The sequence below is a fragment of the Patagioenas fasciata genome, chromosome 2 (genome assembly GCF_037038585.1).
Source record: "Patagioenas fasciata isolate bPatFas1 chromosome 2, bPatFas1.hap1, whole genome shotgun sequence".
In the NCBI taxonomy this organism is placed as follows: Eukaryota; Metazoa; Chordata; class Aves; order Columbiformes; family Columbidae; genus Patagioenas; species Patagioenas fasciata.
This window is the reverse complement of record NC_092521.1, coordinates 18,059,710-18,076,677: the sequence shown is the minus strand read 5'-3', so window position 1 is coordinate 18,076,677 and position 16,968 is coordinate 18,059,710. Positions and strand designations below refer to the sequence as shown.

The following is a 16,968-nucleotide window of genomic DNA, read 5'->3' as shown; positions in this document are numbered from 1 at the left end:
TCCTTCTTCGCTACTCTGCTTTCACTCATTCCAACTCATTAATAGGAGTAATACTATGCTATTAAGAAATAATGCATACACTACATTTTTTGCACATTTTTGATACTTTATAAAACTTTTACTTATGTTTACATCTTTAATAAACTTGGCTCCATGCTCTTGATTTGCAAGAATTTCAAATGCTGGATCTGCCAGGGTTAGCGTGGTGGTAATGAGGACTTTGAAATAACTACTTTCACATCTACACACTGCTACATTTGCCATAAACTGGCAAAATTTAGAAAAATCTTTTCTTGAAAGTGGTCTAAACTTTATATCTTATTATCATCTTAATTCCTAACTTGGCTCATATTTTACAAATACAGTTCTAAATATGCTGAATAGACCTGAAGCGGTACTGACAATGTTTAATAAAGATTTAGATCATCTGTTCAGAATGAAGTTCTGTCTATGAACCATGAATTCAAAATTTTGTAAAGACATTGGCTTACTAAAAACAAATAAACAAACAAACCCTGCAGAACAAAGAAGGTGATAGCTATGTTTTAAAGAATGAGAAATGAATCATCAGTGGATTCTGAATTTTGGTTTGTGTAACAGTGACTCTATTTCTTAAAACAGTAACTGAGAAAAGTAAGCGTATGTCCTAAAAAGGGCTAGATTCCTCCAACAGGAAATTTAAAGGGGTTGCAAATTATAAAAATCCCCTATAATCTCATGTATTTCTGAAGGAAAAAAAAAAACAAAAACAAACAAACAAACAAACAAAAAAACAAACACAAACACAAAACAAACAAAAAAACAAACACAAACACAAAACAAACAAAAAAACCCACCAAACCAACCAACCAAAAAAAACCTCAATAAAAAAACCCACCTCCCACCAAATAATGGAGACTCCAGAGTCTTTCTAAGCAATCTATTTGTGGCTTACTTGTTCACTTTATTTGAGAAGGTGTCCCCAACATGTAGCTTAAATCTTCTTAGCTCACAAATAATATGCCTAACTTGTAAATGAATAGTCATATTACCCTTAATGTAAAACTGCTTAAAATTAGGACAGCATCACAAGGACGGAACATTTGATCCACAGAATTTCAGCTTATCATGGAAAGCAATACATTCTATTTAATGAGGGGATGAAATTCTCCCATTTATTGCACCATTTGATATGAAACACTTGTGCACAATACAAACTAGATAAAAGAAAGGCGAGGTGGGAGAGAAGTTGGAGAAAGTCAGGACTTCTTGGAGGCTTTAATAAAGTTGTTGTTTCCATGGAAACCCTGTCACTGCACTGAATATAATCCTCTAGGGACCTGGTGATCAAATAATGGTAGATTTTCTAATTGTCTAGCCACAACTCATTTTAGGTTTTTAAGCACAACTCTTCACTAAATACCGCACTTACATTGCTAGAGAAGTACACAGGACACATTTCATAAAGAAAAGGAAAACAATATAACATGCAACTACCCTTCACAGAAGGACAAAGTAATGTTTTGGGTTGACTTACACCAATTCCACAGTTGCACAAAGTTTATCTAGATAAAAAAATTAAAATAATAAATTAAATAATATAGATAGAAAGCAATCTAAATTTTTAAAAGCAATATAGTCTACAATATTCCAAATGACCCTGTAAAAATCTTCTTAAATCTACACAAGCTGAATTGAATGCAGCCATCTAACATGTGGTGTAAATACAATCTACACAAATAATGCAGTTATTTATTTTTGTATAAAAAGTCAGTGAGAATACTCTTATCTTTATGCATTTATCTGCATATTTAGTAGAAGAAATATACAAATATGCATGTACAAAATGTTAGACTTGCTTAACGCATGAAAAACGCCCCATCATACACAGTGAACACAGAATTGCTGTCATTGGAGTTGAGTCCTGAATTTCAGGACATAACAGCTCTTCAGGCACTTGCAAAAAGTTGCCTGGATCCTATACCTTAAGACAGGACTGTCTTTAGTTCCCTGCTTTCTCTGGAGCAGCCTGTACTTCAGTCTTATTCTTAGGTGGATTTTCATATTCATCCTCATTACCCAGTTCTGCAAAATGGTCTACGTGCTCCTCATTTCCAGATTCTACAAAAGGCTTCAGTTTGCACAGTTCTAATTTGCTTGTCAAATATTTGTTCACATTAAATGTAGTCGATTGTTTCTGAATTTTTAATCTACAATGTTACAAAATGAATTGCATCAAGATTTGCAGCCTCTCGGAGACCTGTAACAAGACCTTGAAAATTATGTGTTCACTGTTTACCTCTGTGCTAGAAGTGCCTGTAACTCAATCAGTTCATTTATTTTCATTAGTTATTTTGGTTTGCTTTAGGTTTTCATCTGAAGCTGAAATGATAGTTTAACAACACAAAATGTTTGGAGGTAGCTATGACAAATGTTATAGCCAGACATGTACAGTTTGTATCCAGAGTTCCCTAAATAAATACATGACGGGCTGGGGGAGGAAGAGAGCACCACTCAAAAGAAAAATATATTTTTGTTCCAGAATCCCATTTTCTTTTCTCTATTTGCAAGTTATATGACAGGCATAATTAACTTAAGGAAGTTTGTTTATTTGTTTGTTATTTTTAATGCTTCTATTTATAGCTTCATTTTTTACGTATTTTTTTATATATGTGTGTGATATTAATCCACTAATTTAAAGCTCTTATCTAACAGAGATATCTGAACACTGTCCAGAAATAAACATATTCTGTTAATGTTCCAGGAATTTCTGATGTGGTTCAAGCTGTTGTTCATAATGTATGTAAATATTGATGGCAAAGCTCTTTACTAGCAGCTTCCCTATGTGGACCATAGATCTTTCAGACAGTTATGCAAATGTTGGTACAAAGATTAAGAAGGAAGACTGATCTTTAGAAGATTGGAAGAGTGTAATACTGGGGATGACAGGAAAAGGAGCTTTCAGTGTAATTATTTGTGCACATTTAGAAAATCTCATCTGGACTTTCTGTGTGCTAGCCTAGCCAGGAAGTGGCTGAAGTGCTGCAGAGTCTATCAAGTCTGCCAGTTCCTGAGCCAACAACTTGCAGATTATACATTAATTTATTCTGGGACTAGAGGGCTATAAAATCACTAACGTCTGTAAACAATCTCCATAGTGCTGGCACAAGGCAGATACTATGCAGTGTGGAATTTATGTCTGAGGGAAAATTATTTGGCTAATAGCAAGATCATTATAGCATCCTTGTTCAAAATGGCAGGTGGTCTTGCAAATAGCAGGGTAGACATGAGACATAAACAAATTTAATCAAAAAATAACTGAAATTAGGATGGTTATAAATCTATATGCAATAGCACAAAACAAACAGAATTAACATACAGTGTCATGTTCAGAGATTCCGGATACATCACTCATTTTGTCTGGCTCTTCTATGCACGTATGAACTTTAGGCCAAGAAATATGTCTAAGACTCTAGGTGGTGAGCAGAATGTATTCATAATGGAGAAACAAGCCATGTAAACACCAATGTGTTACTGTAAACTAAAAAGGATCCTACAAAACCAGATCAACCTGTAGTTTTACCAATAAATAGAGCTTGAAAAATTGCAAAATAATTTCACTCATTGTCTAAAATCAGAAATCAGAAATCACATCTGTAATCTAAGAATTAGCTTGCACTGTTGAAGAAATACTGTTTGTAATGCAACATCAGCTTATGATACTTAAAATAATCCACACTTCTTGTGGATACCTCCAGAGTCATGAAAGGCAGAAAATGTAATAAAATAAATGCCTAAAAACTACAGTTCTGAAAGATAGATTTATATGCAGAGGTATTTCATCCTGAATTTATATGTGCTTTTCCAGAATCATCTTAGGAGTTTTGTAAAAATGCAGGATGGGAAAAAGTTACTATAGATCCCACATACAAAATTAATTCAGATTAATACTAACAGGGAAGTCAGGTAGCGGCCTTAGTAGATAAAGTCTTCACTTTCCTAAATTCTTATACTGTTATAAACTATTTTCCTTCTTACAGTATAGTATCTCGGTTGCAGTATCACTCTTAGAATCCTTAGTCTTGCTTTCTTCCCCAGTTATTTTTTGCATGCTACCATCACCATTAAATTCGTTGGAAGAATTTTCATTTAGCAGTCCGGCATTTTTTCAACATCCAAGTTCCCTGTCTGTTTTACTTCATGTATCCTTTACAGTTTTAGAAGTACTGCCACCATTTATCTACATTTTAAATTAAGTTTCTTTTGATCTAGCACTATTAAATTGTTTAATCCACATCACTCTATTCCCTGTCCTTATTCTTGAATATGGCTTCTGTACAGCCTTTCAGAAGGAATTATTATGCCAAACAAGCCACCATATATCTTCCCTGGCTCTTTATTTGGTCCATAAAAAATTCTAATTCAAATCAACACATCTCAATAGAAGCTGACTTCTCTCCCACCTACCTAGCTGGTACCTACAGCTGAATTTGACTAACCTGGAGCACAACCCTAGGTCACAATTAGGCACAGACAGTGAGGCTTTACAGTACCTATGTTTTAGCAGAAAAAGTTTCTTGCAGGATAAATCAGAAGGGTAAATTTCTGCTCCAAATACTCTGTCAATACACTGAGATAAAGAAAAATAAGTTCTTCTGAGTTATCTATCTCTCCTTCCTATCCCAACATGTCTGTGTTATACAGGAATTTCAAGCTGTTTTTAACTGGTATCTATGCTGCAGGCTTTCACATTTTAATGATGTCTTAATAGCTTAAGTACTTTTAAAAAATACGTTTGATGAACAATCATACAAAAAAGTGTTAACAGTCAAAACTGAAAGAAATCAGCAAGAAGCTTGTTCATAAACATGAATATGCCCTTATGTAGTTATGTGCATGTTCTAAGGAGAATCACAGTTCAGAGGGAAAATCAGATATCATGTTAGGCATATGGTACCACTGTTTTTAACAATTACAAAATACTGTAAGAATCAGTAAAACACAGCCTGCTAAGAAACAGTCATCAGATAGCCTGACTCCTGCTGAAAACTCCAAACCTCTAAAAACAATGTCGCATGTTTCAACAGATGATCTAAAATATGAAAATTATATTCTAAAAAAGCCATAGTGATATTTCTACAATTCAAATAGATTACACAGCACTTATCCAATGAGTCCAAATATTGGGGTTTTTTTAGTTCTAGGAACTAAGAAGGAAAAAAAATTGTTCCGTATTCAAGGGTTTTAATATCGCCTTCCTTAAAAAGAAAAACAAAAGCATGAAAATGTGGAAAAGGTTTTGTTAAAAGATACATTCCAGATACAGTTCTTGGACTCTGAGATATTTCAAATCTATATTCTTAGTTTCTTCTTAGCTCTTTAATACTGTAAAAATAGATATTAAAATCAAGGTCTGTCAAGGAAACTACTTAATTAAACTTTTCAGGTACCTAAACTCATATGCATACACACTACAATGCTTAACTGTAATACAGTAGTATCATTTTCAAAGTGCCAGGGAGGTTTAGGCTAGACATTAAGAAAATATTCTTCACCCAGTGGGTGGTGGAGCACTGGAACAGGCTCCCCAGGGAGGTGTCATGACTCCAAGTGTGTCAGTATTCAAGAAGAGACGGGACAATGCCCTCAGACACATGGTGTGAACTGTGGGGCTGTCATATGCAAGGATAGGAGTGGGACTTGATGATCCTTTTGGGTCCCTTCCAACTCAGGACATTCAATGATTCTAACTATCCTAGCAGTTGCATCACTAGGAGCTGAGAAAAGAGAACTGTCATTATTGTACCTTGAGCATCGGGAGCAGACAGTTATTATTCTCCTGTTCATTCTTTTGCTTTTTCCCTTCAATGAAGCAGTACTCTTAATCCATTTGCTGTACTATTTATATGTGACAAACCTTAGCACAGTGAGTATCAGTTCCTCAGTTTTTGGTGTTCTTAGTAATGATAGAAACTGGACACTTTATAAAATCCTTGGTGTATGGATGTTGTCCACATGACTTGGATAAGTACCAGAAACCCTTTGAACTGTCATACCCAATGAGAGGAGTATTCCCAAAATAGTTCATTTATGACATTATGAACATTACTGTTATTCATAAATCTCTGCTTTTTCTAGTCCTGTTCAGATGAACAAATATATAGAAAGTAGTTTTTGTTATACTTCCAGTTTTACATGAAATAAGCAGTGTCCCAGCATTTTTCACTGATGCCCAAAGATGAGGGAGGACTGAATATCCAAACATTTTTATCAGTATTTTTATTAAATGAAGTAGGAGTAAATGAAGAGTTAAGCCATAACATTATTCCCATTAACGTATGTACCTTGCTTTTTACTTCATATAGTTAAGAGAACTGGAATCTGGCACTGTATTTTTCACCAGCCTGGAGATCTATAGATAGCAGTAAATAAAATATTATTCTGGGAATTTGGCCAGATTTGTCTACAGCTCCTGGAGACTGTTTACTTGTGCCTTACCACAAGTGTTTCATTCCATGGTATCACCATTTACTGTAGGGCAATAATAATCCATGATAATATGGGCAATACAGAAAGATAAAAACCTTGTCCACCTATCTGGAATTCAACAATTAATTTATTCTGACAAAATAAAACAAAACAAATCAGGAAAACATAATTTGTTAAAAATGTTATTTAAGCCTCAGAACATTGGTTTAAAAGTGGAACAAGAATTGAAATAATCCTCATAGACAAACTAAGTGAATAACTGGACACATCAACACCTCAAAGAGCAGAATAGAGTGTGCTATAACTATGAGCTGTGATCATTGAATCAGAAAAATTCTTATCTACTCTTTGCTAATTGGGGCCCACCACTTCAAAGGACAGCATGGATAAACTAAGAACAATCTAGAGGAAATTAACAAAAATTGCTAGTGATCTCAAAAGTATGACTTGTGAAGTAAGAGTACATTGGGATTATTGTAGTTGAAGAACTGAAGACCAAAACTAAACAAGAAAAAAGAAGTTGCAAAGAAAAAGAAAACAATTGGTTTCTTACGGACACAGATATAAAACTATGTATAGGAAGAAAGCATGCTTAAAGTTATACAAGAACAATCTATGTCAAATAAAAGATGAAAACCCTTTCTAATTATGTTTAAAATAAAATAACGGAAACCACTGTCTTTGGAAAATGGAAAGGTTTTTAAAGGACTATCTGGACAAATACCTACTGGGAATAAATCTTTCTGTGAAACATAGGTATGAATTCTTTGAGATCATCTGAAATCTTTACTGTTTGCATCCTGCCATACTACCTTTTCAACATATATCAGGGAGGATAAGTTCTGTGAGAACTACAATCTGTGAATCTGATACTTCCTCGAGCTGTTTAAGGAACACTTCATGTGCTTTCTCATCCTTATCTAGTGGTGTGCAACAAACTCCCAATGTGACTTTTCTGATTGTTCTATTATTCTCTGATCCTGATCCAGAAGCTCTCAACCAGCCATTCTGCATTCCCAATGGCAGACCCATATATCCAAGCTGCTCCTCCACACAGTGGTCACCGCACCTTCTTCTCTGTCTGTCTCTCCTGAGGAGTTTGTATCCATCCTTTACCACACTGCAGTCATGTGAGCTGTCCCATCATGTCTCAGTTACTCTAACAACGTCACTGTTTTGTGACTGCACGTGGAGCTACAGTTCTTCCTGCTAGTGTCCCAGGCTGACTTGAGGCAGATAGCCAGATGTCCCTTCACCCTGTTTTATAATTTCTGAATTCTCCCATATTCCTTTTACTCTGCATCATTTGCTTTTGACCCCTGTCCACTTCTACCTAACTTCAATATGGGTCAAATAATCTGTTTCCCATGGCTCCTAGCTTAAAGTTGTTTTTTTTTCAACTTGATTACTTTGTATGAAGTATTGATATTGAACTAGATTGCTATTTTTTCTCCTGGTTTAGTCAAGAAAAGAAACCTGGAAAATAAGAGGCCTCAAAAACAAACAAGACTTTTTTTTTTTCATTATGCATTATAGAGTTTTTAGAAGTTCTAAGACATGTATACAAAAATTTAAAATATTCATACTTAAAACAATAAGGCAAAAAAGGTATAGAAAAAATACAAAGTATAAAATATTTGGACATAACATCAAACATTTAAAATAAAAGATGAGATGCAACTGTATGATGGAAAGAATTAACACATAACTGGACAGTGGGAAGTTTCTTTCTCTGAAGTGTAAAATACCAGCCAGTGTTAAGAGTATTGAGATTAGGAAGATTCACAGTATCACAGTATGTTTGGGATTGGAAGGGACCTCGAAAGGTCATCTAGTCCAATCCCCCTGCTGGAGCAGGAACGCCTAGGTGAGGTCGCACAGGAATGTGTCCAGGCGGGCTTTGAATGTTTCCAGGGAAGGAGACTCCACAGCCTCCCTGGGTAGCCTGTTCCAGTGCTCTGTTACCCTCACTGAGAAGAAGTTCTTTCTCAAATTTAAGTGGAACCTCCTGTGTTCCAGCTTGATCCCATTGCCCTTTGTCCTATCGTTGTTTGCCACTGAGAAGAGCCTGACTCCATCCTCGTGGCACTCACCCTTTATATATTTATAAACATTAATAAGGTCACCCCTCAGTCTCCTCTTCTCCAAACTAAAGAGCCCCAGCTCCCTCAGCCTTTCTTCATAAGGGAGGTGCTCCACTCCCTTAATCATCTTTGTTGCCCTACGCTGGACCCTCTTCACCAGTTCCCTGTCCTTCTTGAACTGAGGGGCCCAGAACTGGACGCAATATTCCAGATGGGGTCTCACCAAGGCAGAGTAGAGAGGAAGGAGGACCTCTCTCGATCTACTGACCACCCCCCTTGTAATACACCCAAGGATGCCATTAGCCTTCCTGGCCACAAGGGCACAGTGCTGGCTCATGGTCATCCTGTTGTCCACCAGGACCCCCAGGTCCCTTTCCCCTACACTGCTCTCTAATAGGTCATTCCCCAATCTATACTGGAACCTGGGGTTGTTCCTGCCCAGATGCAGGACACTACACTTTCCCTTGTTAAATTCCATCAGGTTATCCCCTGCCCAACTCTCCAGCCTGTCCAGGTCCCGCTGGATGGCAGCACAGCCTTCTGGCATGTCAGCCACTCCTCCCAGCTTAGTGTCATCAGCAAACTTGCTGATGGTACACTCAATTCCCTCGTCTAAATCATGAATGAATATATTGAATAATATTGGCCCCAGCACTGACCCCTGAGGCACTCCACTAGATACTGGCCTCCAACTGGACTCCGCACCATTGACCACCACTCTCTGGCTTCTCTCTTTAAGCCAGTTTGCAACCCACCTCACTACTCTATTGTCTAGACCACACCTCCTCAATTTAGCTGTGAGGATACTGTGAGGGACTGTGTCAAAGGCTTTACTGAAGTCAAGGTAGACCACATCCACCGCTCTGCCATCATCTATCCACCTTGTTTCATTCTCATAAAAGGCTATGAGGTTGGTCAAGCATGACTTACCCTTGGTAAAGCCATGCTGACTGACCCTAATGACCCTCTTATCCCTGATATGCCTTGAGATGACACCAAGGATAAGCTGTTCCATTACTTTCCCAGGGACAGAGGTGAGGCTGACCGGTCTATAATTACCTGGGTCCTCCTTCTTGCCCTTTTTAAAGACTGGAGTGACATTTGCTTTCCTCCAGTCCTCGGGCACCTCTCCCGTTTCCCAAGACTTGGTAAAAATGATGGATAGCGGTCTAGCAGTGACTTCAGCCAGCTCCCTCAGCACCCGCTGAGATTAATCTGATGAAGCAACCAGTGATCCAAAATTCTCACAGTTAAAGTTTTTACCTCCTCCCAGACAGTCTTGGAAAAACCCAGAATCAAATTTATGATGTAGACAAGCAAAGAGATCCTTTGCCCATAAACTGTTCTGTTTTGGTGAAATAAGGTCAGCTCCACACTGAAATGTGAAATATTTGTACAGATCTACTATCAAAGGTTTCATGCTGCACAAAACTCAGAAGGTCATCACAGAAGATAAATGAGTTTAAAAGCAGATCTCTTACCTATATGTTGATTAGAGTCAGTTCTGTAAGAGATTAAGTCTGTGTTGTTGGGCCTTTCTTGACTACCTTAAATAAAATGACATTTTTTGTACACATGTGGCAAAACACTGCTTTGGCTTCTATTACATTTAAATGCCCTTCCAGTACCAACAGACTTTATAGAAAATGGTCTTTAACCCCTGAATTTGCAGAACTGAATGAAACAATGACTAAATTTTGTGAAATTCTAGATTAATTTTTGTAACACAACTGAACCATCTTCAGACTCTTTCATCAATGGACAACTTTAAATATTATTTGTTTAAAAACAGACTACAAATCTGAAATCCAACTCACAAGACAGACAATGCTGTCTATGCTGGTTTTGGATGGGTCAGAGTTCATTTTCTTCACAGTAGGTAATATGGGGCTATGTTTTGATTTGTGCTAGAAACAGTGTTGATAATACAACGATGTTTTCATTATTGTTGAGCAGTGCTTACACAGAGTCAAGGTCTTTTCTGCTTCTCACACCACCCCACCAGAGAGGAGGCTAGGGGGGCACAAAAAATTTGAAGGGGACACAGCTGGGACCCCAGCTGACCAAAGGGATATTCAGTTTAAGGTATTATTTTGCAGAGCTTCTGGGCCCTACTTGAAAGCACACAGTGTTCTACTGGAAAACACATCTTTTATATTTGCTTCTATTTCAATAAAATAGTAGACCTTTCTTATCATTCCCTCCCCGCCCTCCCCACAATGTTATTTAACTTCTCTAATTTTAGGGAAGCATCATTGCCATTTGTAGACCATTTACATGTTTTAATGTACCAACCATAAGCCACTGATTTATAATGTCCCAAAAAGGATCTGTGGAACAATCTCTGAAGAATTGCACATTCCTAAGTGTCAAGTCATTTTCATATCTTATATACAAATACATAATTCTACAAAATATTTTTGTTGGTTGTCTTTTTACCTTCCTTTAAATAATCTAACATGTCTTTAATACAGTCTCACACAGCTATACGGGGGCTTGTCCCAAGAATAAGCAGTTAACAGCTCTTTGTATGTAAGAACTGGCTTCAGACAGAAAACTGTTCATTCCCCATGAGATGTAATTTATTCCTGCTTTTAAGTTTAGCGCACTTTATTTTCCTCTGTGTATATTGTCAGTTCCGCTAGTTAATGCACTGCATGACATCAAGTGCTGTACATAATCTCCTGCTTTGTTCTCTCCACAGCCTATAAAGCCCTACTCAGAATAAAGACACAAAGGCAGAGTCAGCTTATTTAGTGCTTATGTTACTGAGTTCTATTTTATTTGCCATGCTGCCATAAAATCATTTACCTACCTGCAACAAAATTTATCTGTCTGCGAAATGCTTACATTTTTATATTAATACTTCTTGGTAGTTATGAGAAGCTTAATTATTTTTTTTCAAAATTTCCTCTTATTACAGGCTGTATATAAACAGATATACCCCATCAAGAAAGTGTACTGGAGGGTCTACAAGACTCTTAGGTGTACTTCTATTTCATATGTGAATGCTCTCTCTTTTACCTGACCTAAAAGTTGCCTCATGTAGTTGAAATGTGGATAGTCACAGAACTGTACCAGTAACTTGCAGTTAACAAATTTTCCTCTCCAGTAGTGAGCTGAATATTAAATATTCAAATTTGAGACTGTGAGATCACTTTTTAGAATACGAGCTTATAAAACTCTTTATCTGATTTATCTGGAATAAAGCCACTGAAGAAGGAGGAATTGTTTATTTGTTGATGAGAAGCTCAGTGTGACCCAGCAATGTGCACTTGCAGCCCAGAAAGCCAACTGTATCCTGGACTGCATGAAAAGAAACCTGACCAGCATGTCAAGGAAGATGATTGTGCCCCTCCACTCCAGTCCTGTGAGATCCCACCTGGAGTACTGCGTTCAGCTCTGAAGCCCCCAACACAAGATGGACACGGACCCAGAGGAGAGCCACAAAGATGGTCAGAGGGCTGGAGCACTTCTCCTATGAAGAAAGGCTGAAGGAGTTGCGGTTGTTCAGTCTGGAGAAGAGAAGGCTCTGACCTGACCTTATAGCAGCCTTCTAGTACCTAAAAGCGGCCTACAAGAAAGCTGGAGAATGACATTTTAGAAGAGTGTGTAGTGATAAGACAAGGGCTAATGGTTTTAAACAGAAAGAGGGCAGGTTTACATTAGATATAAGGAATAAACTCTTTACTGCGAAGGTGGTGAGATACTGGAACAGGTTGCTCAGAGAAGTTGTGGATACCCCAGCCCTGGGCAGAGGTCAAAACCAGGCTGGATGGGGCTTTGAACAACCTGGTCTAGTGGAAGGTGTCCCTGCCCATGGCAGGGGGTTGGAACTAGAGGATCTTTAAGGTTCCTTCCAACCCAAACCATTCTATGATTCTAAAATCCTATGAAATTAAGCCTACATCTGTACAGATAGGTAGAAATAAACATATTTTTATATGTGTATATATGTTGCAGGGGAATTCCAGAACTCCCAAACTTGGAATTTAGTACCAGCTTCTTTAGTCTTTTACCTGTCATTGCACAATATAGGAAAATAACTCAATATCCTCCCACATAAACAATAATAAACAGAAATGCTTTTTTTTTCATGTAAAAAAGTACACATAATCAGTGGGTTGTGAACTTGTCTGACCAAAATGCACGTCAATTCAAACAAGAGGAAAAACAAAGCCAGTTCTTAAAAATATGAACAGCAGTTTTATAGTGACAAATATTTTGTAGCCATATGTACAGGCAACAGTGAAAATATTTTAATAGAACTTCTAGGAATACAAATAAAACTTTTTTTTTTTTTAATTTCTGAATTCTAAAAACAAAAAATAGTTTAAGAATAAAGCTTCTTACAACATTCATTTTACCCTGGAATAGGAAAAGCTGTAAAAATATAACAGTCAGAATATTTCCTTGATTATGAAAGCATCTAATTATTATAATGTTTATAGAACAACAACATTATATAGATATGTAACCTTATTTATTAGCTTGCTGCATTATAGAGAAACTGCAAGCTGCAACATTATCTCAGGAAAAGGTTATATGATAAAGCTGCTGTCTTGTTTCACTGTTGAATATAACCTTATCAAAATTAATTTGTCATGGAAGAAGACTTTGTTTTAAAAACTAGTCATGGGTTGTGCACAGTATAATTGACCACAACACAATAAATCAAATTTAGTTTTCTTTTAATTAAAGTATTTTGCACTTCTAGTAAATCTAATAAAAATTACGGTATGCCAATAAATATCAGAACATACAAATGACAGGTGAAAAGCTTTGTGCATTCAAACTATGTTCACTGAGAAACAGGATATGAAATAAAGTGATTATTAGGTATGTGCGCTGATTTTGCAATACAATCCTATGGAGATCAGTGAAGAAAAAGGAAGTCATTTGAGCAATAACTCTTTTCTTCATGAACAAAATTTAGCCCAAAAATGTGTAACTTAAAAAAATACAAATAACAGTGTTAGGTACAACATTTAAACCATAAGCATGTAATCAGGTCTCATGTATGGATGCTTGTGACAATACAAAGCGTTGTTGATTCCAGTGAAAATCCCCTCATTGAGACATCAGTCTGTAAGTGCTACATTACTAAAACACATGCATGACCCCCTCCTGATCTCATCATTCAAAGTGAAGACAATGTGAAAGGTGTGATCTAAAAAAACCCTACTCCCTGATTTTTTTTTTTCTGATTTACAAGAGGCAGATGACAATGGCATTTACACAATGATGATCTAAAGAAATCTATGAGCTTAACTCCACTGACATCTAAGCATGCTGTAAGTTCAGAGCTTTGCTGAATTTATTTCCCATAGGTAAAAACAAAGAAACAAACAAAAAAACCCCAAAGTTATTTTTGTACCATTCTTGAGGCTTTTTTACTAACAAATCAGACAGTGACATTTCCTGTATGGCAGCATTGAAATACACTGTATTTCCTCAGTCCAACTAATTACATTAAAATTGGTAACTAGTATATGCTTGTCTGGAAGAGACCTGGCCATCTTCCAAAAATGAGTAGTCAGCTTGTTCAGTGTTGAGAAAAATTATTGCACATATACTCTCAAAATTATACACCACTTGTTTGTCTCAGGATTCTCTGTTTAGATGCAATGACCATTGGTAGAGAACAATAAGACATTTATCAGAAGAACTCTTTAAAAATTAGTGTTTAATCAAAGAGAGCCTCCATAGCAAAAGGAAAGAAAGAGGTAAAAAGCTCATTAGTGAGTAATCACCTTTAGCAACCTCCTGCAGAATTCTGTGTTGGATAATTGTATCAGACAAAATTAGGACAAATGCATTAGAATGGAACCACAAAAGTCTCTGCATTAAATGTAGAGTTAGAGTTTTCTAATATCAAACATAGACTTACGGGAGGAACTATTGAAAAATAAATAGTTATTTTTTTTTTATTGAATATAGATCAAAAGTACCTTAACAGTAATTCGGTGCGTTAAGCCTTTAAGCCATTATGCTCGATGATAAGTCAAGAAACTGTCATGTTCCTAGGTTGCTTCAGTAATTAGTAACCACCACTATCAAAATGTGTATCTTTTTTAAAAATTATTTTTTATTTGTCAAGTTTTTGCCCCCTAAATTCTTCGCTGCTATCGATTAGAGAACTGTCTTCTCCAGAAAATATTTTCCTCCTACATGAGTTTCTGCAGTAAATGAAATCAAGTCTTTGCCCTCTTTCGCATACACTGAACAGCTTGAGTTCCTTAAGTCTCTAGAGAAAACGACAATTTTGAAACTTAACAGAACTTGTTTCCTCTTTTTCTGAATACTTTCCAATTTGTCGACTCTGTTTCATCCTAGAGAGTAACACTATTCAGATAATGACCTCTCCAATCATGAATAAAAAGTAATATGTTTTTGGTATTCTTATGTGATAGTCTTCTGCTTGCACACTGGAGTTATGTTTAACTACAGGACTACTTTGGGACCTTATTTAAATTCAAATTAACACTGTGTATTTTCACATCCCCTTGGAATGAAAACAAAAGTTCTGCTGAAAAATGTTGTATCAAAAGAAAAAGTGTGTAACACTGTGACTGTGATGACTGACTGGCAAGTGGAAGCATCAGGTTCAAGTCTCTCATCTTCCTCATTTAAGAGTACAATTTTTAGTGCAAATGAATTTCAAAATTTGCAGATCAAGAATTTGAACAATGATTCACAGTGAAGTCCCTTAGCCTTCTACTTTGTTACAAATGTAAGTTTTTTGCAAGTTAACACATTCTTGTGAAATCTTTTCTTATCATCACCTCCACAAACAAAATTTGAATTTATGCCTTGATTGTGTATCTTCTTCATTATTAGCCAGCATTTTTTCTGAGAAATAGGAGGGGAAGATTTGGGAGTTAAAAACGAGTTTACTAGAAAACAGTATTATTAGTAATAACTTTTTGTTTTCTTTAAGATCATGGATAAACATATTAAATAGCTCTAAGCTAAGTACAGGAAACAATAGAATGGTATTTCCAATGATACACATTTCCCATATATAAATACTTTTTTGTGGTACTGGTTAACCAGGTTTTAACCCAACTGAATTTTGATTTTTCTGAATCAGAATGCTAATTTCAGCTGGAATGTTTTTGTAGCCCCTGCAAGACCATATAACATTCTTTAGACAAATATAAATGTTACATTCTGTAAAGTTAAGCTGTGAATCCAGAAGAGGATCTCAAGTTTGCTTGACATAAGTGTTTCAACAAAATACTATATTGCATTTGATTGTGTATAGTAGTGATATTTTCTCAATTCCATCATCTTAACTCCTTTCATTATTTTGCAAACATTATTTCTCTCAGTCTCAGAAATTAAGATTTGCCTATAAAACAGGATTCTCTACTACTGCTGTATTTCTAATGTGAGCAAGGGAAAGGGATTTGACCTACAATATTCATTAAAATACAAGGCATATCCCATATACAAATCTTAAGATATTAAATCTAACTGGGAATGAGTGGAAGTCCCTCTAACTCAATTGTTTTGATAGTTTTGAACTTCTTTTCTTTCCATATCCAAGTTAATATTTGACAAAAATCAGTCCTTAGGAAGTATTAATGGATCCCAAAACTACATTCCCGTAGCTGTGATTATTTTGAATACAGAAATTTATGCCCTATTTATTACTAGGTTTCCATTTCTTATTTCATTAAATATATTTTAAAATAAATAAGAAATATCATTTTATTAGGATATTGACTTAAAAATTAGGAGGTGCATATGCTGAGGCACATGTTCAAAACTATTTTTTTCTTTAATCATAGTCTGAAAGATAATAATTAAGCCAGAGATTTAAAGTTGTTCATACTGATAAATATATATATTCAAGAACATTACTATAGCATTTCTCTTACCTCTACAGATAGGAACGGGGAAATCCCACGATGCCGTATTCACAGAGTTAGCTATGCAAGTAAGCTGAGGGTGGCCATCCAAAATATACCCAGTTACACAGCTGTATCGGATTTTGTCACCAACATCAAATCTTGTACCGTACAAGATACCCTTTGGTGGAACTCCTGGATTGCCACAGGAACTACTCTGTAATTCTGGAGAAGACATATTTTTATTACTTATAATGTTTTTTTAAATCAATATTGTAGTTTGATGAAGAATATAGAACAGCAAAATTATAGCAACTTTGTGTTTCTATGGCTATTATACAACACCCAACACTGAAAAGCCATTACTGACTTAATCTATTAATTATCTGCTTATGTACCCATATATCCAAGGGTAGAATATTATATGAAAACGAGCACAAGTTCTTCCTTAAACTCCAGTTATAGATATATTCATATATTTTTTTTAATTGACAGCAAAGAACTCATTGCATAGGAAGAGGAAACAAAGGAACTTGATATATTTCTGGCTTTTAATTTAT

General features: G+C 36.0%; 1 protein-coding gene across 5 annotated transcripts in view; it reads right to left on the bottom strand.

The window, feature by feature from the left end:
• CSMD3 (CUB and Sushi multiple domains 3) overlaps window positions 1–16,968 on the bottom strand; it is a 637,009-nt gene that overhangs the window by 468,322 nt on the left and 151,719 nt on the right. For all 5 annotated transcript variants that reach the window (XM_065830155.2, XM_071803847.1, XM_071803848.1 and 2 more), the window contains exon 4: window positions 16,439–16,633. In XM_065830155.2, the coding sequence (XP_065686227.1) occupies window positions 16,439–16,633 (195 nt within the window). The remainder of the gene's footprint in view (window positions 1–16,438; window positions 16,634–16,968) is intronic.